General features: G+C 51.0%; 9 protein-coding genes across 9 annotated transcripts; 5 read left to right on the top strand and 4 right to left on the bottom strand.

Moving 5' to 3' along the window:
• Nucleotides 1-2,209: 2,209 nt before the first annotated feature.
• Nucleotides 2,210-2,769, top strand: NECHADRAFT_81167 (uncharacterized protein; the record flags this gene model as incomplete). The annotated part of the gene is made up of 4 exons (XM_003042175.1): nt 2,210-2,297; nt 2,354-2,455; nt 2,517-2,533; nt 2,647-2,769. The coding sequence occupies 4 exons, from the start codon at nt 2,210-2,212 to the stop codon at nt 2,767-2,769; spliced, it is 330 nt and encodes a 109-aa protein (XP_003042221.1).
• A 2,025-nt stretch (nt 2,770-4,794) lies between these two features.
• On the top strand, nt 4,795-6,345 carry NECHADRAFT_104618 (uncharacterized protein). Its single transcript, XM_003042174.1, has 4 exons — nt 4,795-4,876; nt 5,154-5,244; nt 5,300-5,844; nt 5,893-6,345. Exons 1-4 carry the CDS (start codon nt 4,808-4,810, stop codon nt 5,959-5,961), a joined length of 774 nt encoding a protein of 257 aa, XP_003042220.1. The 5' UTR covers nt 4,795-4,807; the 3' UTR covers nt 5,962-6,345.
• A 751-nt stretch (nt 6,346-7,096) lies between these two features.
• NECHADRAFT_104617 (uncharacterized protein) lies at nt 7,097-8,759 on the top strand. The gene is made up of 3 exons (XM_003042173.1): nt 7,097-7,203; nt 7,334-7,754; nt 7,848-8,759. Exons 1-3 carry the CDS (start codon nt 7,138-7,140, stop codon nt 8,615-8,617), a joined length of 1,257 nt encoding a protein of 418 aa, XP_003042219.1. The 5' UTR covers nt 7,097-7,137; the 3' UTR covers nt 8,618-8,759.
• A 234-nt stretch (nt 8,760-8,993) lies between these two features.
• NECHADRAFT_9914 (uncharacterized protein) lies at nt 8,994-9,312 on the bottom strand (the record flags this gene model as incomplete). Its single annotated transcript, XM_003042093.1, has 2 exons — nt 8,994-9,112; nt 9,225-9,312. Coding segments are annotated over 2 exons (207 nt in total), but the record flags the coding sequence as incomplete, so codon positions are not given.
• A 2,832-nt stretch (nt 9,313-12,144) lies between these two features.
• NECHADRAFT_81163 (uncharacterized protein) lies at nt 12,145-14,559 on the top strand (the record flags this gene model as incomplete). Its single annotated transcript, XM_003042172.1, has 7 exons — nt 12,145-12,398; nt 12,454-12,705; nt 12,780-12,890; nt 12,954-13,435; nt 13,489-13,785; nt 13,853-14,058; nt 14,116-14,559. 7 exons carry the CDS (start codon nt 12,145-12,147, stop codon nt 14,557-14,559), a joined length of 2,046 nt encoding a protein of 681 aa, XP_003042218.1.
• A 1,473-nt stretch (nt 14,560-16,032) lies between these two features.
• NECHADRAFT_42527 (uncharacterized protein) lies at nt 16,033-17,016 on the bottom strand (the record flags this gene model as incomplete). The annotated part of the gene is made up of 1 exon (XM_003042092.1): nt 16,033-17,016. The coding sequence occupies one exon, from the start codon at nt 17,014-17,016 to the stop codon at nt 16,033-16,035; it is 984 nt and encodes a 327-aa protein (XP_003042138.1).
• Nucleotides 17,017-17,544: 528 nt separating this feature from the next.
• NECHADRAFT_27931 (uncharacterized protein) lies at nt 17,545-18,345 on the bottom strand (the record flags this gene model as incomplete). Its single annotated transcript, XM_003042091.1, has 2 exons — nt 17,545-18,164; nt 18,210-18,345. Coding segments are annotated over 2 exons (756 nt in total), but the record flags the coding sequence as incomplete, so codon positions are not given.
• A 956-nt stretch (nt 18,346-19,301) lies between these two features.
• On the bottom strand, nt 19,302-20,141 carry NECHADRAFT_94087 (uncharacterized protein; the record flags this gene model as incomplete). The annotated part of the gene is made up of 1 exon (XM_003042090.1): nt 19,302-20,141. The coding sequence occupies one exon, from the start codon at nt 20,139-20,141 to the stop codon at nt 19,302-19,304; it is 840 nt and encodes a 279-aa protein (XP_003042136.1).
• Nucleotides 20,142-21,385: 1,244 nt separating this feature from the next.
• On the top strand, nt 21,386-21,943 carry NECHADRAFT_42552 (uncharacterized protein; the record flags this gene model as incomplete). Its single annotated transcript, XM_003042171.1, has 1 exon — nt 21,386-21,943. One exon carries the CDS (start codon nt 21,386-21,388, stop codon nt 21,941-21,943), a length of 558 nt encoding a protein of 185 aa, XP_003042217.1.
• Between the last annotated feature and the right edge of the window lie 1,845 nt (nt 21,944-23,788).

Here is a 23,788-nt window from a genome sequence, read left to right as displayed (position 1 = left end):
GCGCCTCAATGTGTTATCCCTTGGAAGGAGGCATTACAGGCTTAAGTTGGCTTAATTCCACCTGCTGGGAACGAACGTCGGGATAGCTGAGCTGCATGCCAGTGCCCTCGCGGTCGGTTGAAGCATCGTATGAACGGGTGCTCTCTTAGGTAAGGATACTTACAAGTATTCTCAAGAGTTGCGTTTAAAAATTACCTATTCTTATGATACTTTAGGATAATTTCATATTGTCCTGTTTACATTCAGTTACAATAGGGTCCTAACATTTGGTAGAGTCAGACACGTTCTGCAGTTCTGGTGTTTTGGAGCCCTTGCATTGAGGCTTCGCAGACATCCACCCCCTTTATTGCCATTTAGATTTGAGGCCCCCTCAAGGAACTCCCTGCAGTTGCATTCATTCTCCAGATCTCTGAAGTTACCAATCGTCTGATCCGTCCATGCTCAAGTACATCGCTCGGCGGAAGTCTTTGTTCTCCCTACCCACCTAGCGACAGACCATGCAGCGAGTCATTTACGCCGCCGTTTCTCGTGATGCAGCTCACGAATATTTGGTTCCTCCTTGGCACCTTCCTAAATTTCACAGATCTGGGCTCCTGCCAAAAGACGTGGACGTTTCAGCCCTACAACGGTGTGGTTCCCCACGTGGTGGATGGGTATTGCCGAAATAGGAAATCGGCGATGCTGGAAAAATCTGTGATGTCGGCGAAAAAGATGCGAAAGATATTGCACAACAGCGGCAACCATTCAGCTCCGTTCAGCGCAAAGCTTGTGGGAATTGTTTCTATGAGTGTATTCAAGCTGTGAGAGTGCTCTTGCCGCCTAAAAACGGGACATTACTGCCCCAAAACATGTGCGGCGCGCGAGCCAAGTAAGGGTTGCACACACCTCCACAACTTGCATCGTATGATTCCAATTACCGCGGCCAATTAGCATCTAGGCAGCGGTGTGCTGGCGCAATGGCAGCGCGTTGCTTTCCGGTGGCAAAGGCTCCAGGTTCGAGTCCTGGGTACATCGTTTCATTTTTTGCGGATTTATTTCATGTTGCACCGATATTTTGGTGTTTCTTTTTTGCCAGGGGTTGGAAGTTGATGTTTCTTTACCCCCGCTAAGCTGTCAAACCCCTCTTTACCTAAGGCTAAGACGAGGCTCTTGTTTGGAGACAGAGGCGGAAGTTTATTCCCTAAACCCTGACCTGGCGCCGCCCACGCCAGCTCCAGGTCTTTGACAGCAGCTGTGTCTACAAGAACTAAGGCCTTAGTTTGTCAAGGAATTGAACAGCAATATGATATACTGGCTGTGTCCTCTACTCTACGCTGACGCTTGCTTTCTCGGTAAGCTAGGGATCGCCCATCGCAGAGCGGGTCAGGGCGAGTGAGCGGGCATAACCCCATGCTCAGCCAACACACCGTTGGTGCATGCTATGGCTCGCCTTGGTGCCTTGCATGAACCCGTAGAGCTCTGTAGTTATTGACATCAGCAATGTCGTGTGATCTGGGTTTGTTTCACTGTCTGACTCTCCTAACCCACTGCAACCTCAATCATGCCCACAGAGACCATACCCTTCGTTTAGCTCAAGTCGAATCGATTCATTTAAATGAGTGCCTTCTCCTGTTATTCTTTATACAGTCACTAGAAAGCCAACGTCAAGAATGGTCTAACATTATGACGTGTCAGACCCCCCATCACGACCAGGATATGTCACGTGATCACCCGCGACCGCCTCGACCCAGGCGACGTGACGATCAGGCTTTATCAGACTTCAACATAACAAGCACGCTCAGAATTGCAGTCGTAAATGCTGGCATCTTTAGGGGAGTCCCTGAGAAGAAGTGATGGTGCAGGCATGACGTGGAGCAGTACGCAATAAGACAACACCACCATTGAGATTGCTGCAAACCATTCAAGGCAATTGACGTTAGGCAGCGCCTGACGCAAATGGAAGTATTGTTAAAAGAAATGAATTAGCTAATCTCTTAATTGGCATCTTTCTCGATTTGGGGCTTTGTCGCATTTGCAATCCCCATTCTGCGTAAGGCCTATTTTCTAGTCCTACTCAGGTGAACAGCTGGTTGACGCTGCACAAGCGTAAAAGGAGCATCAAACGCACTGCTGCAAACAGGGCACGTAAAGATAATTCATTATGCGCAAACTTCTCGGAGCACCTTGCGTCGTTCTTGAGCATCTTTTTCCTCCATCATCAACCATCACCATGACGTCCGTCATACGTCCAGACGGCACCATGGGGGTTTATACCTCTGATGTTGATCCCAAACCCGAGATCTGGGAAAACTTTGATCGTAAGTTGATCCAAAAGAACTGGCCTGGGTAGCGGCGATGAACTGATCGTTTCTAGCATCCGCACTCCTCGCAGCCGCCAAGGAGGAGGAGGAGAAGAAGAAGAAGCAGAAAGGGCCAGCCAGCGTCCCTCCCCCCTCCAATACATCCGTTGTGCCCCGTAAGTGCTTCCGTCTTGAATGATCTCTTTAATTCGAGCTTGATGCTGATATATTTGACAGCACCACCCGTCGTCCACGTAAGTATTTGGTCCCGCTACCTCGCAATACCGCACGATGCGATCACCCACGAGGCCATCGATGCCAACTAAGCCGCTTCAGAGGAGTTCATGCTAACGGTGTCTGCTGGCAGCGCGAGAGAACATGGCTTCAGCGCTTCGAGGCGGTAGAGCTAGCTTTCAAACTCGGACAGGCTCGCATGTGGACTCTCACACCTCCCCCTTCGCCCCCTCGACCCGCCCCAAGTGCCCAGTGAGGCCGTTGCCATGGCTGTGGAAGGGGATGGATCATGGAGCTCGAAAGAAGCTATGTTTAGTGGCTGTGGTGATGAAGGCTCTGGGTTCGAGTCCCGGGTGAATAAATCTTTGCCTCATTTTGCCGTGTCTTTGTAGTAATGTTTTTACGTTTCATGGTTCTCAGTGTAGTTGACTTGTTGCCAAACAACTGAAACTCTTCATGTGTTTTCTGACCCATGGACGGCTATGAAACATCTCCGTTTGACGTACCCGCCTTCGCCTTTCACTAGGTAGCGAATGAGGTCGAGGCACCCCAATGCCAAACATGCACTGCTTACAAGCGCCGTGCTAAATGCAGGGCCGTTCGAAACATGGGTGCATAAAGTGAATTCTCTTCTTTCCTAGAAGCGGCCGAGCCACAGTATGTACTGTTGTCTTTTCATTCCTAGATGTGGTGTGGCTTTTGAGGCATTCCTGGTTGTTTGTGATCGTCTTGGCCCAGGCTCACGGCACAGTGCCAAGACATCAACGGAATATCAACGACCACCCACCAAAGAAGTAAGCCAGGCTTTTACATGTTGAACTAGGTTGGACAACATTTGAATAATGGCGTATAGTTTATTTGTCTTCCTTTCTTTCTTCCCCAACCCAGAAATGCCTCATCACCCAAGGATCTACGCCCACATATTCTGGCATAGGGTAGTTATGACACATTACCTCGGGGTCGGTGCTGCTTTGGCCATACATCCTGGCCTTTTGTTAGGCGAATGGCTCCTACAGGGCTAACAAGCAGAAATCCATCACGGTACGTCTAGGGAGCACGGATGGTGGCTCTGTTCAAATACGCCGTTGGCCGTGAATCCTTTGACTCAGCCTCAAACCAAGCCCGTCTGACACAATCAATGACGTCCAATACTAACAACGCATGGGAGCCACGATACGACTGTGTTGTATTACCGGAGGATCTGTTGGTTATACTGTTGGGTCTTCCTTTTGGTCGTTGGTTGTAGGCTTTGTAGCAGGTAGAAAGCATCGACGGTGTCTCGGAGCCGGGGCGACTCCGTGAAGCGCGGGACCCGGCCGGGATCCCCGGAGGATGATCCACAGCGGCCCTTGAGATGGAGACAAGGGTCCGGTTTCGGGGAGGGGAAAAGAACCCAGAGAGACCTAGTATTACGGTACAGCAGAAACTGTAGGTTGCAGTACGCAGCGCGGTACTTTGCGAGAAAAAGGCTTCGTCATGCCTTGTGTAAGAGGCTTGCAGGCAGAATGACACAGTGTGGTAAACAAAGTGCATTCAGGAAACCCAGTCGATGTCAGGCAGAAAGCGTCATGTCAAACGTGGAGAATGCGCCACGCCTTCGCAGAAAAAGATGAGACACTGAGTTAGCCCTCTCTATTTTCTAAGGTGAAAAAAGGCCCTTAATATAATAAATAAAGATTATCAAAGACTTATAATATTATTCCTCATTTTTATGTTTTATTTAGCTTATAATTAGATTATTATTTATGTACTCTTCACTAAGTCTCGATGTCCTGGTGTCTCAAGTTTTTGTATGTCCGAGTGTGCGCCATCCCACACGGTGCGTATGCGGCATGTGGTTACACTGTCGCCTCCAAGCGCTTGCGTTGTGTTTTCTGCTGATGGAGCTGAAGGAGGGAGGCTGGTCGCATGACCTTGGTCTTCCATGACCCTTTGCCATTTCGTTTCCCACTTGATCTTTTCCCATCTTTCTGCCCCATCTCCAATACTGTCCGCTTTTGCGATATTCTCCTGCATCATATCATTTCTCGCCGACATATTCGACCTCGTCTCAGCCAGACAGAGTGTCCTCTCCGTCTCGCCAAGACCACGAACCCAGTGTGCGCGCTGGAGCGCCGGACTGTCGTCATCACCGGAAATCCGCCCTTGACTCAAAGCCCCGGACATCCGCCTGCCATTCCTTTTCGTCAGCGACTCGAAACATATTTGCCTCCCTTTTCTTCCACGTTGCGACTTCATAAAAACGCACGAGATCCCTTCGAAGCTATACTACCTCGACATCGACAATATTCAAGATGACGTGGGAACTTAACCAGAGGCGGTTCGTCCGCGCAATCAACTCGAAATACATCTATGGGCGCATCGTATGTATCCCATTTTCCTGATTTCTTTTTTTGGGGTACAGTAGCTTTCGGGTGGCTCTTGTCATGTCCTATCTGCACCACCACCACCACCAGCTTTTCTTTCTATGATCCGTCGCCACATGTACTTTTTTCTTTAACCGACATCATCACCACCACGTTTTTACTCCCAACGGCTCGACATTCTCACCCTTTGTCTACTCCTTTTTGCATTGTCGTTGCCTACACTCATTTATACTTTCAATGCGACTCGACGCTGACGACACTTGACTTGGTATAGCCTCTGTTGCACACCATCGTTTTCCTCGTCGAGATGGCCCTTATCGCGAGACTCACGGCTCGATTCAACTCTTATTATGACGAGCGACCACGTACGTATCTGCAGATCCAATTGCCGACTTGAACAACCAATACTGACTCTTGTAGTCATGACCATGATGGTCACCAACGCTATCCTCGGTGGTGTCGCCGATACAGTTGCCCAATCCATCACAGCCATCCGCGAGCGAGCCCTCCGCCAGCCAGGCGGCCTTAAGAAGAACGACGGCATCGCCATCGAGATCCACGAGCTCGACCGCAAGAACCCCTTCTACGACCGCGACCTGATCCCCGACTCGGAAAACCTCCCGCCGCCCTTCGACTTTGAGCGTCTGACCCGTTTCATGGCGTACGGCTTCTGCATGGCGCCCGTCCAGTTCAAGTGGTTCCGCTTCCTCGAGCACATCTTTCCGATTACAAAGACGAGCGCTTTTGCTCCTGCCATGAAGCGTGTTGCGTTTGATCAGCTCATCTTTGCGCCTTTTGGTCTGGCTCTTTTCTTTACCACCATGACCATTGCCGAGGGTGGAGGTCGTCGTGCCATCTCCAGCAAGCTTAGGGATATGTATATTCCTTCGCTCAAGGCCAACTACTGTGTGTGGCCTGCTGTGCAGATTGTCAACTTTCGCCTGATGCCTGTTCAGTTCCAGCTGGTGAGTCGAGGTGCTGGATACTAATGATACATAGCTAACTCGTCATAGCCCTTCGTGTCGACGATCGGTATCGCCTGGACGGCTTATCTCTCGCTCACCAACTCGTCCAAGGACTAAGCGAAACATACACGAGACGAAACAATAAAAGGCTATAGCAGTAGGAGAAATCCACTGCTTTGTAGTCAAGTAGATGCTTTCATGCTGGCCCGCTCTCCATTGAGGTCCGTGCTATCGAGATCAGGAGCGGGCGATTGCATTCCCTCTGGCGTCGACGGGAGGACAATCTCGTCGTTATTTTATTCTATAACGGCTCATCTGAGAAAGGCTATGGCGTTTGAGGAGTGTGTTTTGGTAATGGGCACAGCCCGGTCATCTGTTCGTCATGGTCGACGGAATGGATTGACGAGCGTCACAATGGACATCTTTTTTGTATCATGGATAGGAGGAGATTATTCAGGTCATGGTAATCTCATGGAGGTCGAATGCACCGAGGTTAAACAGACTTGGCGTGAATGTCTACATGTCAGTTGATGTGGTGATGCTGTAAATCAACAATGCTTGGCAATTGACCGTCTTGATGCTGATCATGTTCTTTCATCTTCCACTAGCATCGTCCGTCCCACTCACGAACCTCCCTCCTCAGCCTACCACGGATGTTACCATTACATACTCGAGATCCCGATCGATGTCATGGGCCGACAAGGTAGAGGACGCATAGTCGGTGGCCGGCCCGCATCTCTCCGGGAGGCCGCATCCGCATCGCCAGATCCCGGAGCATTCCCGTCTTCCCGGCCGTCTCGTTACCCGGGTCAACGGTGAGATGTACTCGGTAGGTAACGAGAGAAAACTAGGTAGGTTGCGGCTGAGGAAGCCCGTGCTGGCGTTGAGTGATTTTGCTGTTTTAGCCTGTAGATACAGTGGGCGTCACGTCAAAAGGTCGGACCGACGCATCCTGGAATCTACGGATAGGAATGAATGCCTGGTTAAAAATGTTCTGATTCTGATGATTGTCCAATGCCACGGCTGCATCACATACAGGTGCTCCCACCGCTAAAACGCGTGTGCCTCCAGGGGTCATCGCGGCCATCTCCCTCATCATCCCACCACCAGCTCCAGGTGCAGCCGCGAAAGCCCCGCCGCCGTCATCGTCTGGCCCCCCACCTTGAGACGGTGGTGCTCCCCTCCTACATCTTCTTCTTCTCCCCCTCCATCAGACCACGGAACTCTCTCTTCTTCTCGACATCATCCGCCTATTCCATTCACTTCAATTTGAACCCTACAGAAGCCGTCAACATGTCGCTGTCTAGCAAGCTCTCCATCACTGACGTCGACGTCAAGGACAAGAGGGTCCTGATCCGAGTAAGTTGATGCCCCGCTATCCAGCTGAGAGCTCTTTTGCCGCCATCGTCTTGATGATGGCATCATGGGTTGACTGCTAGAGCTTCAATCCTGTAGCAATTCCCTTTCCAGACGCTGACTGAACCCCTAGGTCGACTTCAACGTCCCTCTCGACGCCGACAAGAACATCACCAACAACCAGCGCATCGTTGGTGCCCTCCCCACCATCAAGTATGCCCTCGAGAACGGCGCCAAGGCCGTCATCCTCATGTCCCACCTCGGCCGCCCCAACGGCTCCCCCAACGAAAAGTACTCCCTCAAGCCTGTTGTCCCTGAGCTCGAGAAGCTCCTGGGCAAGTCCGTCACCTTTGCCCCCGACTCTGTCGGCCCCGAGGTCGAGGAGATTGTCAACAACGCCGAGGCTGGCTCCGTCATCCTCCTCGAGAACCTCCGCTTCCACATTGAGGAGGAGGGCAGCTCCAAGGACAAGGAGGGCAAGAAGACCAAGGCCGACAAGGCCAAGGTCGAGGAGTTCCGAAAGGGCCTGACCGCTCTTGGTGATGTCTACATCAGTGAGTAAACCCATAATTCACCTCAACACGGACCACCTCATCTCGTGTTTGATCGGTCCGTCTCGCCATGCCGTATGATGCTGACGATTGTAGACGATGCCTTTGGCACTGCCCACCGTGCCCACTCTTCCATGGTCGGTGTCGAGCTCCCCCAGAAGGCTGCTGGTTTCCTCATGAAGAAGGAGCTCGACTACTTCGCCAAGGCTCTCGAGTCTCCTCAGCGCCCCTTCCTTGCCATCCTCGGTGGTGCCAAGGTCTCGGACAAGATCCAGCTCATCGACAACCTGCTGGACAAGGTCAACACCCTGATCATCTGCGGTGGCATGGCCTTTACCTTCAAGAAGACCCTCGAGAACGTGTCTATTGGCAGCTCCCTCTTTGACGAGGCTGGCTCCAAGACTGTTGCTGAGCTGGTCGAGAAGGCCAAGGCCAAGAACGTCAAGGTCGTCCTCCCCGTCGACTACATCACCGCCGACAAGTTCGACAAGGACGCCGAGACTGGTTACGCCACTGACGCTGACGGTATCCCCGATGGCTGGATGGGTCTCGACTGCGGTGAGAAGAGTGTCGCTCTCTACAAGGAGGCCATCGCCGAGGCCAAGACCATCCTCTGGAACGGCCCCGCTGGTGTCTTTGAGTTTGACAAGTTCGCCAACGGTACCAAGGCCACCCTCGACGCCGTCGTCGATGGTGTCCAGAACGATGGCAAGATTGTCATCATCGGTGGTGGTGACACTGCAACCGTCGCCAAGAAGTACGGTGTTGAGGACAAGCTCAGCCACGTCTCGACCGGTGGTGGTGCCTCTCTGGAGCTCCTCGAGGGCAAGGAGCTGCCCGGTGTTGTTGCTCTGTCGAGTAAGTAAATGATGTCCACCATGTTTGGAATACGACGTACATGAACCTGTTGATGACGGGAATGAAAATGGTAAAAGGCCGGGTGGGGAGGGCTAGTCTGTAGGAAGCAAATATCCAAATACCAATAGATCGGCAGAAGCCGTCATGTCCAATAATGGGACGTCCTCAATCGTAAAACAGTGCTCGTGTAATATGTTGATTCATTAACCGACCCAGTCTATGAGTTCTGATGCTCTAGTCCTGCATTCCATGCCATCCCATCTTATTCGCTTTCCGTCTGGAGAAATTCGAGTTCCTATCTCCGTTTCAACTCCTCGACCTTCTTGAGCTCCTCCCTGTTTCGAGGTTAGTGACTGTCTTGTCCGAGAACGGGGGAGCTTGGGGCACCCACTTGAGCTGTGTTGAAAAGTCGTCGCTCGTGTCGTCATCGTCCCAGCTCTCCTCCCACAGGTGCTTTGTCTCGCCGTTGTTCTTGGCCGCCTCGGTCTGGTCCTCCGGCCAGTCTGTGTTTTGTCAGCTGCCGCTTCTGTACTGTTTATTCTGGTCGGGGTGCAGGTGGAGGGGAGCTCGTCGGGAAGCTCAAGGTGCGCAATGTTGGGTGCTATGTGATCGTACCATCAACGGGAAAGTCCTCAAACTCGTCGTCCTCGCCCAGAGTCGCGGGCTTCTGCTCTGTCTTTGGCTCGACGGGCTTGTCCTGCTCGGCCTTGGGGTCTGTGGAGGCCATGATGACGACGGGTGTTTCGAGAGCGAGTTTCGTGGGGTAAGATGGTTCTGAGGACTCGTGGGGGTAAGGCGTTGCCGTGAGAAAGGAGAATTGGGTAATGGGCGATGATGGATGATGATGCGGTGTCTGTGATGAGGCAGGCAGCTGGAGCCTTGCGGGCGAGGCGGAGGATGGGGCGGGGCGGAACAAGGATCGGCCGGTGGTGTAGGGTAGGCGGATTGGCTTGTGTGGTGGAAGGAGATGGAAGTTGAATGATCAGACAAAAGCATACTGCGGCTGTTGATTAGATGAATGGTGTTGGTTTCTTGGATTCGATTATTAACTAAATCGATGGACACATTGCATCACGAGCGCGTAATGATATGGCTGGCTGGATAACAAAGTGAACGATGAATATGCTCACTACGAGCGCTACGATGCTCCGTGATGGTATCAACGAGGGAAAGAAGCAGAAACTACCGTTGTACTCTCTAGCTGACTACCTATGTACCTATCTGCTCGTGAAAATGCAACTGGTAAACCAACAAGAGCCCATTGACAGACACGCACCGCCATGTCCCGCTCACTTCTTCTTTTCGTGTTCCTGGAAGTAGTCCTTCATCAGGCGCAGGCCGATCTCGTCGTTGGCCACACACGAAGTCCTCTGGAACCCATCGCACCAGCCTGGAGTGCCGCCCTGATTGAGAACTTGACCGAATGGCCTGGCAGCGCCCAAGTCGATGATGATGAGCCTGTCCTCTGCGTCTACCATGACATTGCTGGGGTTCAAGTCGTTGTGCGCGAACCCCAGAGAATGGAGATGCTTCAGGCCCGCTTCAATGTCGTTGTAGAATGCCGTCGCGTCGTAAGGCGGCAGCGACCGGGCCTCGACCCGGAAGTGGAGATTCCTTGGGTAGCGCTTCTGCAAAATCCCGACCACTAGGCCATCCTTCTCGAGACATGCCTTGAACTTGACCAGGTTTCGGTGCGGATGCTCCTCCACGAGCTGGTGGGCTCTGATCTCGCCAAGGAACGAATTGGCGACCCAGTATGTGCGATCCTTCTTGCTGTAGCTGTGAATCAGCGGCCTCTTGAGCCACGTCTCGTTGTCGAGTGTGAAGTCGGAAGTCGCAACCACTTGCACGTCTGGAGGGACAGGCGGGTAGATGGCCTTGTCCGGGATTCGAGAAAGGCAGTTCACAGCCTGCTCAAAACTGACCTGATCTATTGGGGCGTTGACGGTGCCGATCCAGGCTGTGTAGCTTTCTTGGCAATCCATCATGACCAAGGTGTACGTGGCCACACACTTATCCGTCGCATCGAATTCGTCGACTTCGTTGAACATGGTGAAGTCTTTGAAATCGTTCACCGCCGGTGGCTTCAGCTCAGTGGTCGAGGGCGACTTGCAGTCCTCATCGCCGGTTTGTTGGCCCATGAGCTTGGGTCTCTTGTTTGGCGGGAGAGCGTCATTGTCCCCGTCAAGGTTCCTGGTCGGTGCCTTGGTAGTTGACAGCAGCTCAACGACTGTATCGTCTTTTGCGACCGCGGCCGAGTTGGACTTGTTCAGTGGGGGGATGTCATTGTCATCGTCAAACTCCGTTGCTGGTGGCTCGGTAGTCAGTAGAGGCCCAACGATGGCATCGTCTTTCCCGTCCACGACCGAATCGGACTTGTTTGGCGGGGGGACCTCATCGGCATCACTACGTTCCTCAATGGGTGGTTCAGTAGCCGGCGGTAGCTCGACAACTGCATCGTCTCCCATAGACACGGTGGGTTTGGACTTGCTCAGCGAGACGTTGCTGTCGTCTCCGTCTTCAGACCGTTTGTCCAGGCCTGTAATGTCGGCAGAGGCATCCACCACGGGTGGATCTGGCGTGGTAACCAACGTTGGCTTGGGGCCTGTGTTTTTGTCTTGGGCGATCATGATGGGGTCGGAACTCTTGAGTGACTGGTGCTGTTTCTTGCGGGCTGAACAAAGCTTTCGATGAGGTGGCAGTCTTCAACTGGATACAGGACGTGGACTGCCTTAAAACTCCAGCGCGCATTTCAATCAACCACCAGAGCCTGCACAACACAACAAAGGGGATGCCAGAAGGACTCAGCAGGACGCCCCTGCTGGTGTTGGTCAAGCAAACAAAGGGAATTTGTTTGCCCGTGGCGCCTCCCTACATACGCCGCCCACCACCAACAAGGCCGTAGCCATAGCCACCGGACATGGCGGCTCATTGGGACAAAGAACACCAACAAAGCGCGTACTCAACGTCAATACGAGTTGGTAGGCTTACACATATCCTGAAGCCGTGTTTTGTGTGTCTTTAAGTGTGTCCTTTGATTATGTGGCTGACAGCGATGTCATCAAAAAAACTAGAAGAAAAAGCCTTGTTTTGGACTGATTCCCATCTCAAGGGGTTATCCCTCATTCCTCGCCAATCAACGGTTCGGGGCCAGAAAGCTGGACGGTGGAGGCGACCAAGTTGATGCCAACCTGTAGTCTACGTCCTTGTTAGATGGGCCTTGTTCTTTGAACTGGGGTGACAACTCAGCCGTCATGGGGCTGCCACGTCACACAAAGGAGGCTACACAAGGCGTTTGCGATGCAATTCAAACTACATTGACCATTAAGATGGGATATGCATAGTTAGGAAACAAAGAAGACCAAGATGCTTACGTCTGGGGGCCGGCCAAAAGTGATTATTTAAGAACAGATTCCATCAACTTTCTCAGAGCCTGATCATCGTTGTGAGTGTAAATCGCAACTACGAAGACCCGCCAAAGATTGATCTTTTCTATTCATCATCAGCATACTTCGTACTCTACTACACAATCAAAATGAGTCGTTCCGTCTCACCAGTTGACGGGCCCTCACCAGCTGATGAGGTCTCGCCAGCTCATGAATCCACGCCTTCATCATCGACTCCAGAGGACGACGTAGTCCGGCCCATTCTTCTGTCTCTGGATGGAGGCGGTGTGAAGGGCTTGTCAACTCTACTTATACTGCAGGAGTTGATGGAAAGGATCAGTCGTGAAAATCCGCCCAGACCCTGCGATGTCTTTGACATGATTGGTGGCACGAGCACTGGAGGGTAAGCATACTGAGCCTGGACTAAATAGAATGACTAACTGGTGTGTTATGAATAGGCTTATCGCCATCATGTTGGGCCGTCTTGAAATGTCTGTCGCCGAGTGCATTGTGGCATATCAACATATCTCCCGACAAGTCTTTCGACCGAAATTGTGCAGCAAGTACATGCCGCGAGTGGTGCGCACCATCACCGGTTGGTCAATGTATGATAGCCAGCACCTTGAAGATGCAGTCAAAGACATCATACGAATCTATGAAGAAACATCCAGCGCGCCATTAGAGACCACGGATGAAGGCCAGTGTAAAGTGTGAGGCACTCCTTGGGAGAGAGTGTTTGGAAACCTATCTGTTTGGATGCTGACAATTTCTGCCCGGTCATTAGTTTTGTCTGCGCGACGCAGTGTTTGGACAGAAGCCCAGTCCAATTCCGCAACTACCGCGATCCGGCACACCACAACCGTGTCAAGGGCATCAAGATTTGGGAAGCGGCTAGGTGAGACTCCCCTTACTTGGATCCTCTTATATTCCGCAGCGCCACGTACTAACTCTCTTCCAGGGCAACATCGGCCGCCCCGACCTATTTCGACCCTATCAAAGTCGGCCCCCATTCCCTCGAGTTTGTTGATGGTGGTATCGGCGCCAACAATCCCGTGTTTCAGACCCGAGACTGTGCCCGAGATCTGTGGGAGGAACCGAACAGCACAAGTTTCGATGAGCAAATTCACTGTATGGTGTCCATTGGAACTGGGGTCGAGCAAGGCTACAGTGCAAAAGTTCTGGATATGCTCAAAAACTTCTCATCTGTGTTGACGGATACAGAAGCGACAGCATCCAGGTTTGCTTCCTCACATGAACATCTTGTGAGGACGAACAAGTACTTCAGATTGACTGTCCCAGCTGGGATCGGTAACATTGACCTCTCAGACACCTCAAAGCTCGAGGATATCTCAGCCCGGACCTTCACGTACCTGAAGGACAACTGCTCACTGCAGTTGGATCAGTGTGCCGAAGTCCTAAAGAGGAAGTACAAACCAGAGAGTAAGAAAAAGGCCGTCTCTCCCTGGTTTATCAGTGCTGACATTGCGATATAGAGAGTTCACACAGCAAGCGATCTCGCATTGGCGGCCTTGCTCGCAAGACAGCGGGATCCGGATCCGGATCCAGATGCGGACGTGCATGTCGGTGGATCGCTCTCTGTTTGACCATGGTCGCCTTGATCATCGGTATAATCGTTGCTAACGTAGGCCCACCTCGGATCGATCGATCTGCTCCCATAATTGCAGTTATGGGGCAGACTGGGGTGGGCAAGAGTGCTCTTATCGACACACTTGGGGGGCGGCATGTATCGACCGGCGATTTACCAGGAGTCGGTGATGAGTTGGAGTCTGGTTGGTTCCCTTGAAAAGCTTACCCCGATTTAAACACTAACTCGAAGTGATTAAGAAACCTCAAAAGTCTCATGGTACCGAGCTTCTATCGATGGCAGGAATGTCTACCTCATCGACACCCCGGGTTTCGAAGATGATAGGCTGCCCGACATCCAAATTCTGCAGCACATATCAAAGGAACTCCTCAGTAACTACCAGAACGGTCGACTGCTCAGCGGTATTATATACCTCTATGATATCTCCCAGACGCGCATTCGAGGGAACGGTATAAAGGTATGATACTACTCACCCCTTCTGACGGACCGGGAAGAATGCTTATTAATTCTCCAGCAACTGGAATATTTGAAGCTACTACTGGGAGACGAGGCCTATAGTAATTGCGTTCTTGTCACAAACAGGTGGGATCTGGACTCTCCATCGGCCCAAGCCAAACAACAGTATCGCCACAACGCACTGAAGCGAAAGTACTGGAAAGATATGATCTCTGGTGGCTCAATCGTCATGCAACACGACGGTAGTTTTAATTCTGCAAGGCGAATCCTTTATTACCTCATCGACAAACCAAAGATCCTTCTTTATCATCAACACGAGCGCGGGAATGAGAAGAAGTCATTCTGGCGGACCAAAGCTGGAACCAAGGCCCGCAGCGACCCGGATCTCAGTGACCCAGTCATGGGTGATTTTGGCAAGTCGGGGGTTGAGCCGGACCTGTGGGACACGGTGCATGATTGGATCTGGAGTTTGCGGTTGAGATGGACACACCCTGTAGAATAGTGCTCTTTGGCGGAGATGGTCAGCCCTTTGAGAAAAGCGGCCAGAAAAGAGGAAAAATAAAGTGTTTGACTGTCCCTCCGCGTCGAATTGTACTCGGACCAAGTCAACGCGTCCAGCAGTCTCCGACTTGAGTGGAGGACGCCCGTGAAATGGCGCATGATTCACACAGAACTAAACCGGCAATCCTCTTTCCAGGCGAGTATATTAGACGAAGACCTTGTTACTGGCATCATCGGGGCCACCGCTGAGTTCGTCATCATGGTAACTAATCCTCTCACTAACCAAGGATCCAGTCATAGGGTAGAGGGTACCCTCGCGCCACCTTTAATACGCATATAGAGTCCTATTACTATCGCCTGCAAGGGCATAACTTGACGCTAATGTATGATTGTTAACTGCTCTTTTTTGAGAGCACCGTGGGTGGTGCTCTGCTTCTTAGCATGGGTTGGATCACTCATATTTCATGGCCAGATCGCATTATGGCTTGATTCTCCACGCTCATTCGTCCCATTTCCTCAACCACTGCTAGATAAACCAGCTTGGAATATAGTCCCATCACCTCTTATCCTCACGCTTAGTTCTTCGGGGCTTTTCGTACTGCCTCGAGAGCAGACTCATGCATGACACCGGCCTGCACCAGCTTCTCCACAACCTCTCGAACCCACGTCTGACAGTTCCTAATTTCCACCCGAGAATGGGATGACTGTAATGGATTAACTTACAATAAATATGAATAAGATAAAATCACTGACACTGGAAATAGACCGGAGGCTCTTGACAGGAGCAGGAGTGTTGAGCCCAGCTTCTTCAATTAGGTCATAAGCCACGAGGTCTCCTTGAGACTCGCTCTCAACTCGATATCGCCCGTCACCCGGTACATCAACTACATGACCATCTTGGACATTTCCGAGTGAAATTAACTGGCGAGGGCGACTTTCTGCCGAGATGTTGTAGTTTCGTTCAAACGTAATGTCGAACCCCGTGAGAACATCACCCACAGCGTTGACGATTTTGCCAACATTAGGATCGCTTTGGCTGGGGATCCAGATGGCCCAGTGGGCAGGGAATAATCGACTGTTGTATACGATGAGGAAAATTGTGCGGGCCATGGTGTTGGGCAACTGGCTGTAGCTGGTGAGGTTGGTGGAAACTGGCGGTATGATTCAACCAGGTAGAAATAAGCACATATCCCGACCTGTAAAATCTATTATCCGTAAAGTGATAAGCAGTAAGTGGGACACGGCCGAGGTTGGAGACCACGAGGCATGACAGAGGATCCATCGAAGCTCATAGAAGGAATACTTCAGAGACTCTTGTCAAAGCAGAGTCTCCTGGCTGTGCCTCACTTTGTCGCATATGGCTCCTGCTTTTGGCTTCCCAGATCAATATCGAGCTGCCAGCTAACAATTTGAACAGTAATGAGTTCTCCTTCCCAAGAGAGAGTGTTGGGTACAATGTTCAAACCTGGTATTCTCATAGTTCATCCTTGGCTTTACCCGCGTGGGTAGCAAACATCTTCTCCGTAAAGCTCCAAACTGCCTTGTCCACGCCCCTTTCCCTCATCCCTGCCAGAACCTTTTCACTATCGGCGGACTCGCCTTCTGGATTAATGATAAAGACCCCACCACCAGATTTCTTGGCTACTTCGAGTCCCTCTGGAACTGGCACGAGCCCGCCCTTGACGGAATATCGATCATTGGTGCCAACGAAGAGTGCGCGGGCGCCGCTTTCGTCCTGACTCATTTGGTTCGGCGGCGACATGCCAAACTTCTTGGCTTTGGCCAAACCTGGTGTAGCTACTGGCCCAGGAGACCAATGCACGAAGCTGACGTTAGGGTTCTGTTGGGCCAGAACCTCAAAGGCCAATGTACCCATGGTTGCAGAGTGGAGTGAAGAGTTCCAGGTTGTCCAGTTGTTAGGATCGCGTAGATCGAGGTCGCTCTCGTTTAGCGGAGCCTCAAATCCTCCGGCCAGAACCGACATGACTCTTGGGCTTGAGGTGGCAGAATTGTTTAGCAGGGGAAGAAGCTGCTCGACTGCTCGAAGTCGTGAGTAGTAGCGTGTGGTCATGGATGGGTCGAGGCCCTCGCTGGTATCCTTGCGGCCTTCAAATGCCATGAAGCCGGGTGACAGAAACAACAAGTCGAGCTTCGTCTCGGCCTGTTTGATAGCACTGACTACTTTATCGACCTCTGAGATGAGAGAGACATCGGCCGTGATCAGGTTATAGGCGCCATCTGGGTTGACCTCCCGCAAAGAGGAGAGAAGTTTCTCGTGTGAGGCAACAGTCTGTGGGCGAGCGACAGTATAGATGCGTGGAGCAGAGGCATGCTGGGCAAACTGTTCAAGAGCGCTTTGGCCAATGCCTGAAGTTGCGCCGATGAACAGGGCAACTAAGCCCTTGGGAAGAGTTGCCAGCCGGGCATTGGATTGCTGAACAATTTGAAGCGAGACCATCTTTTGAGGCGTTGGAGGAGTTGTGAACTGTGGTGAGGATGGCCGAGTCTGACCACCCTCCATGCTTATATAGTTTGAGAACTACCACCGAAACCTCTTGCCATTGATATCAATCAGATTTCGTTAGCGAATTTACGGACAATTTGAAAGTGCGAGAAGTCCGTTATTTCCAGTAAAGTCGTCACCGACTCATTTGTCAGCTTCAGCGTCTGACCTGAGGCTTCGTCCGAATCTCGACCGAAAGAGCTTGGTAAGCGTAAGGACTAGGGACTCGGGGCAAGGAGTGAGAAAGATTGTACAAGATGTGAATTTGGAGTTTATTCAGTACCGTTGATTTTCATCGTTGGTGTTATGATCGAGGTAAAACAGGTGAAGAAACTCTTGGTCATTCTATTCTATAGGTTGGCAGTTTGGTGATGAAGTGGCTATATACAAAGGAAACACAAATGTCTAGTTGCACAAAATGTAAAAAAGAAACTATCGAGATTCTAACAAAACATCGTCCTTCATATAGTCTGCCCGCTTGGCCTGTTTTACAAGCCTGCCGGGATGCAAGACGATAATAATCACGGTAATGCCCAGCATGAAGCATCCATCGAAAATATAGAGGAAAACTTCGTTGGAAAGCAAGGGCCCATCACCACCCTGATTGTACTCAACGATGCGGACAATGTTTCGAACCAGAAAGAGGCCGCTCGTACAGTACAAACCAACGAGATAGCGGCGGTAGGACAAGACTCCTGCGAGACAGTGGCTCGTAGGGCATGACTTTACTCTGACCTGCAGAACGAGGATGCAGAGAAGGAACAAGGCAAAGGCGGCGATTTGAAGAATCAGACCGCAGATGATGATGGTTTTGCCTCGCTTTGCTTCATCGAGGACTTCGCTTCCGGACATGATGGCGCCGGCGGTCTGAGTTGCGAAACATGCGAGATCAACCAGAACAAAAAGCTTTGTTATCCATCGGAGGCTGATAAGAGATAGTTCCTCTGCTCGGAGTGCTCGTGTAATTCGGCTGAGAGACATGTACAGCGTTGCGGCGAGGAATGGTGGGGCGACGAGCATGAGTAGGTTTTGTAAGAGGAAGGGGAGCGTTTGCCGAAGGTTGTCGTGAGATCGAGATCGAAACCAGTAAGCAGCGCATTCCACTGAATAGGTTAGCTGATGTTAAATGCTTCTGAGAGGCTGCTTACTGCCAGATCCTATGATCATAGGGATGGGGAATGCCGCTCGGTAGGGAAACATGAGGATGAAGTGAGTGACGGCTGCTGTTCCGAAGAGGGCTAGGAAAGCGTAGGCTGGTGGTTGAGCGGGATTGTAAGAGTATAGATCGAAAGGGGCGTAGCCTTGCGGCGTATCTGTACTGTTGGCCATGATTGCGGTTGCTGTGATGTAATGCCGGCTTGGCGATGTGAATGGTTTGACCAAATGTGGTGATAGAGTGACACAAACACCAAGGTTGGTAGGACTATTTGTAGGTGCTGTTTATATCGGAATGGATTTGTAGTGCAGAAAGGGAAGTGCTTGGGCTTTTAACCATTCGATCCTCATCCAACTTGGCCTTGTCGGGAGCACCAACCAACCAAACTCTAAGAGATAGCGCCGACCGCATCCCTTGACGCGTCATGAGTGGACTCGAAAGGTGGAACTAGAGTCACATTGCTTGGACAGATGAATTTTCGTATAGATTTTCGTACTCTACATACGAACCGAGTCAAGGGGAGTTTTTCGCTTAGGAATACGTAAAAGGGGGGTCCTTGTCGCGACTAGCAAATCAGACCCGCCTTTTTGGCATATTTTCGGATAGCAGATGGCGAGAATGACGGAATGGATCCTTTCGGTTTGATGGTGATGGGTGAGGGTGGGCCAAAGACGGGGATACCGAGGCTGCTTGATTATGTTTTTCGGATTTCATAACTCGGATAAAGGTGCTTCTGGAAATGACGGCAGAACTTGAAGGTGGACATGACGGTTGATTTGACCTGGAGCTAATAAGGAGATCTGAATATGCTGGTTGGTGCTGTCATTCTAAGAATAGATGAAACGCTGGGTGTTGTCCACCATGACTCGATACACCATCTCACACGAGTAATGGAATCCCAAACACTTGCAAGAAAATTTCGAGTTGATGATTGAAAATGGACTTCTTTAAGGCTCCTATAGTGTTTACCTGTGACAGGGAGCGCCTCCTTATCATAACATCTATGAGCAAGGTAGTGGAAGTGGACAAAACCATTATTGAGTAGAGATTGGTCTTATAAAAAGGCTGAAATGAAACATCCTCGTCAAATCTTTGATTCTTCAAAGGCACCATGCCGTCCAGCTCCTCCGCTGAACCTCGCAGCACCTCTTATACTCTCCGTCGTAATCACCTTGACACCATTCCTAAACTCATTACCCAACGCATCTTCAAAAGAAGAAGCATTGTAGGCAGAGTAGTAGCAATTGGCGCGGTCGACATTCATGCACTCTTGCGGAAACGCCAACAGCTGCTGCGCAATCTTTGTCGCCTCGGCGAGAGCTTGGCCCTTGGGCACTACGCGGTTGGCGAGACCCATCTGTAGAGCTTCTTGGGCGCTAACTCCGCGGCCGGTGAGGATCATGTCTAGAGCGCGACCGAGGCCGACGATGGCTTGGAGACGGACTGTGCCGCCGTCGATGAGAGGGACGCCGAATCTTCTGCAAAAGACACCAAAGACTGCATCTTCTTCTGCGACACGCATATCGCCGATGAGGGATAGTTCTAAGCCTCCAGCGACGGCGTAGCCTGAAACGGCGCTGATGACGGGCTTCTTGACTTGCATCCTCGACGGACCAATGGGACCTATGTTGCGGCCTTGGACTTCATGGTTGGCGTCGATGATGGGACCCTTGTACTCGTGGTCGCCAGGGTTGAACTTGGCTACCTCATGGAGGTCGAAGCCAGCACAAAAGTTGCCGTTTGCGCCGTAAAAGACGCAAACTTTTTGAGACGGATCATCTTCAAAGGCGAGGAATGCTTCAGTGAGCTTTCTGCCTGTTGGCCCGTCGACGGCATTTCTCTTGTGGTGGCGGTTAATTGTTATAGTTGTGATGCCATCTGGGGTCTTGGTCACTTGAACGGCTTGGGGTTCGGTGTCTGTCATTTTGTTTGTAGATAGAGGCTTTGGAGGGTTGATGGGATGTGTGAAGGATTGAGTTCAGTTCAGCAAGGGAATCGAGTTTATATAGACGATCCTCTGTATTATTATGTGAGCTATCGCTATTGGGGTATGTAGCCGAGGTCGGATATCCTTGGTGTTAGTCTTTAAGCTGATGCGGTCATGTGGCATGTGTTGACAACACAAAATGTCTTGGTACAGCAGGTTAACGATCACGCCAAGAATTGGCTGATTGTCTGTTCCTCGGCATTCTTAGCATTAAGCGGTATCGGAAAAGAGTCACAGACCATAGAGGATGGATTAATAATGCAGCACATGGAGCATTGGATCTGATGGTGGTGATGTACGTCGGTTTTGATGCTAGATATTGGAGTCTTTCGACTCCTACACTTCAGCTTGAACACTTGACAGAAGGCACCTCCAGGAGCATCAATTCATCTAACTCTTGCTATCTCCTTTTGATAATAAATACATGCCCCCATGGTGAGGCGCTTATACCCCGCGCCGGGAGGTTCGGTCGGTTATGCTCGGATACGACGGGTAGATCGGACCTGGTTCACCATGTCCCAAAGGGGAAGATGCATAATTGCTTGGCGGACCTTATTTCTACGACAGCGAGCCAACGGGGTATGATTGTGTGGAAGAGAGTGTGGGGAATAAATGCCGGGCTTTAGGGACGGGCCTGGGGAAGCGACGTGTGTCGTCTTGAGGCTTTACTGTAAGCCGCAGGCCAACATTGCCAACTGCCCACCTACATCGTACACCAACGTATCATTCTATATTTCCTGGACTTTTGATCTCTCTCTTTGCTGGGTTTATTTCCTTTAGGCTGTGAGGCGTGGCGCAATTCATCTGCTTCATGTGTGATGTTTGTCTCACCTTCTGAGTGCTTGTGAAGCTTGGCACCAAGCATACAATCATCCCTCTAAGCTCTCAGATCTTCTTTCGTCTGCCTACCCAATCGAATTTGCTTCTGTAGTACAAGAATAAACACTCAATTCTGCCTTGTATCTGCAGGGCTGACTTCAGCTGAGGTCGGATGCAATTAGCTCCGCGCCACTGTTTGATCTTGCCGGTGACTCACTGTCAAACGAAGCCATCGCGACGGATAAAAAAGCATTGGCTCACTACTTCTCTTCTTTCCCTTCTCTCTTCTACATCATTACGCATCGAACTCAACTTTTACGTACATGGGAAGCGTCCAAACAGTAAATGCAACTTGACTCAAAATGACAACTCCCGCATTTGCCCTCGAGCACACACCGCTCAATTCGATCCGTTCTATCCCTTCTGATACATACCTCCTCCACGCGACCAACTGCCTCGCTCAATGGGGAGCCGGCATCGCAGCTGAGCTCGCCGCTGTATTCCCTGCCGCATGCAGAGTGTACAAGAGGTTCTGCAACAACGCCAAAACCAACCCGTCGGAGCGATGGCCGCCTAGAAGCCTCGCCGGGCGCTGTCTCATAATCCCTCCTCAGCCGTCAGACGTGGCCGCAGGCGCACCGAGCGTCCATATAATCTGTCTCTTCACCAGTTACGGCTATGGGAGACCGAGTGCAGCGACTGGAAAGCCGGGGAAGGACAACGTGGGGAGGATCCTGGCGCAGACCGAGAGTGCCCTCAAGGACCTGCGAGCGCAACTTCCCGCTGAGGCTGGAACAATCATTTACTCACCTAAATTCAACTCTGGTGCTTTCTCTGTTCCGTGGGAGAGCACGGCCGAAGTGATTGAGAAGGAGTTTGTGGACTGGGATGGAAGCTGGCTTATCATGGCACCGCCATGAATTTGGGAAATTCAAGTATTGGATGGTCTTATCATGGCCAAAAGAACAATTTTACAGCCTGTAGATATGAGAAGATGAAACGTCATGATATTACGACGTTGCCCTGGCATGTTTCAGATGGGTGACAAGGATAATTGACCCAACCTCTTGCATTCACCGCTCAAGCCACCTCTCACGATTCTTCATTTTGACGTCCGCACCATTCCTTTGTCTCAGCTCCATTCCTGCCCTGGCCACCCAAGCCACTTAGTTCACATCGTCTAGGCCCTCGACATTCAAGCCTGTTACATCGACGCGACATTTGCTCCCACTTTGGCTGCGATTCACGGTCAAGCCCCGAGCATGTCATTCGACCCTCAACAACAATGCCTCTTGATCACGCGTCTTCCACGTGAGCTTCGAGACGCCATATACCTTGAACTTTGGCGACCGTACGGCTTGCGGCAACACATCTTTTGGCATGGCCACCCTGCTGACCCAGCAAACTGGCACCATTGTCGGTGGCAATGCACCACAGACTTTGATGTCATAGATAAACTGCAAGAGGATCTCGAGCTCCTGCGAATACAGCAGAATGTCCCGTTCGGAGACCCCATACGCAATAACAACTATGAGATGCGGCTCCTTTCGCCGTGGCTTAATCACTGGGCATGTGGTGAGCTCTGTGAAAGAGTTTACGGGGAGAATGTCATACAAGGCACTTCGACTGGGCGATACCACTGCTGGAAAGACTCCCAGCGCCCTTTTGGCAAAAAGACGTCTTTTACCAACAAGATGGCCAAAAGCCCGTATATGCCCATGCTCCTTACCTGCAAGCTCATGTGTGTATGGTCGTATTAAGACGGAAAAAGCTGGTCACTGACGTTGAAATCCAGATTTGAAGAGTGTCTCAAGTCTATATACGAGTCAATAACTTTTGTATTCACCGACCTACATAGCTGGCAATCCTTTGTCGGGTTTTGTGATCAAGATGCTCGGATGAGGAACTGGCCTAAAGTCGACCTCCAACCACAGGCGTTCCTAAAGTATTGCAAACACTTGGAATTGTCAATGACTCCATTATTTCCCCGCTTAATCACTTGTTCATCACCAACGCGAACACCCCAGACAGACCGCCCGCATGACCCATACGACTTTCACTGGTTACGGCTCGATAATTTTCAGAATCTCCAGAGTATCAAGATTTGGGTGACAGCTCGCTCAACAAAGGTTTTCAGCCAACCTAATGATAGATATAATTACCCGAACTTTAAAAAGATTACCGATCTTGATACTGACGAGCTGAAACAAGTCTTATCGTGCTTTGCCGGCGTCAAGGAGTTTGTCATCAGCACCCCCTTGAGCAACGACATTGGACCCGAGGACGGGCTAGTGGAAGGCATCATGACGCAACAACACCACAGAGTTTGGAAAAGAGGAACCGGAGACTTTTTCCATCCTCGTCTTTCTCCCCAATTCGGAAGAGGGTGCATCAATGGTCGTATTTATACGAGTATAGTCAGGTATGAAAGCACCACCCCTTTATCTCGACCTGATTTCTTACACACTGTAGACAAATCTTGTTCCCTAGGGACTTTGATTATGTTGCTGTCGATACTTCTCCCCCCAGCTGGCCCGTGCTGCTTGATACTATGGATGATCCGGCCCCTGGGATGGCTTTGATCAACGGTCCTGATCCACAGCCTGTTATCAGACGTCGCAGAAGGTTCCTCCGATCAATTGCCAAGCTGTTGCGAAAGATGAAGCTATCTCGGAACAGACGCAACAGATGATCAGAACTGCGATGCCGAGTTAACCGTCGAAGAAGTCTCAGCCGAACCTCGAGGCTGTAATGAGTAGCGTGTT

The sequence above is a fragment of the Fusarium vanettenii genome (genome assembly GCF_000151355.1).
Source record: "Fusarium vanettenii 77-13-4 chromosome 6 genomic scaffold NECHAsca_37_chr6_2_0, whole genome shotgun sequence".
NCBI classification, from domain to species: domain Eukaryota; kingdom Fungi; phylum Ascomycota; class Sordariomycetes; order Hypocreales; family Nectriaceae; genus Fusarium; species Fusarium vanettenii.
The sequence above is the reverse complement of the archived record's forward strand: the minus strand, read 5'-3'. Positions and strand labels throughout refer to the sequence as shown.

Bases quoted from the DNA above. Each gene is read 5' to 3' on its own strand.
- NECHADRAFT_104617 (XM_003042173.1), top strand. From the start codon at position 7,138: ATGTCGCTGTCTAGCAAGCTCTCCATCACTGACGTCGACGTCAAGGAC. The intron at 7,204-7,333 runs GTAAGTTGATGC...CTGAACCCCTAG, and splicing joins ACAAGAGGGTCCTGATCCGA to GTCGACTTCAACGTCCCTCT. The intron at 7,755-7,847 runs GTGAGTAAACCC...TGACGATTGTAG, and splicing joins TCTTGGTGATGTCTACATCA to ACGATGCCTTTGGCACTGCC.
- NECHADRAFT_104618 (XM_003042174.1), top strand. From the start codon at position 4,808: ATGACGTGGGAACTTAACCAGAGGCGGTTCGTCCGCGCAATCAACTCG. The intron at 4,877-5,153 runs GTATGTATCCCA...GACTTGGTATAG, and splicing joins AATACATCTATGGGCGCATC to CCTCTGTTGCACACCATCGT. The intron at 5,845-5,892 runs GTGAGTCGAGGT...AACTCGTCATAG, and splicing joins TGCCTGTTCAGTTCCAGCTG to CCCTTCGTGTCGACGATCGG.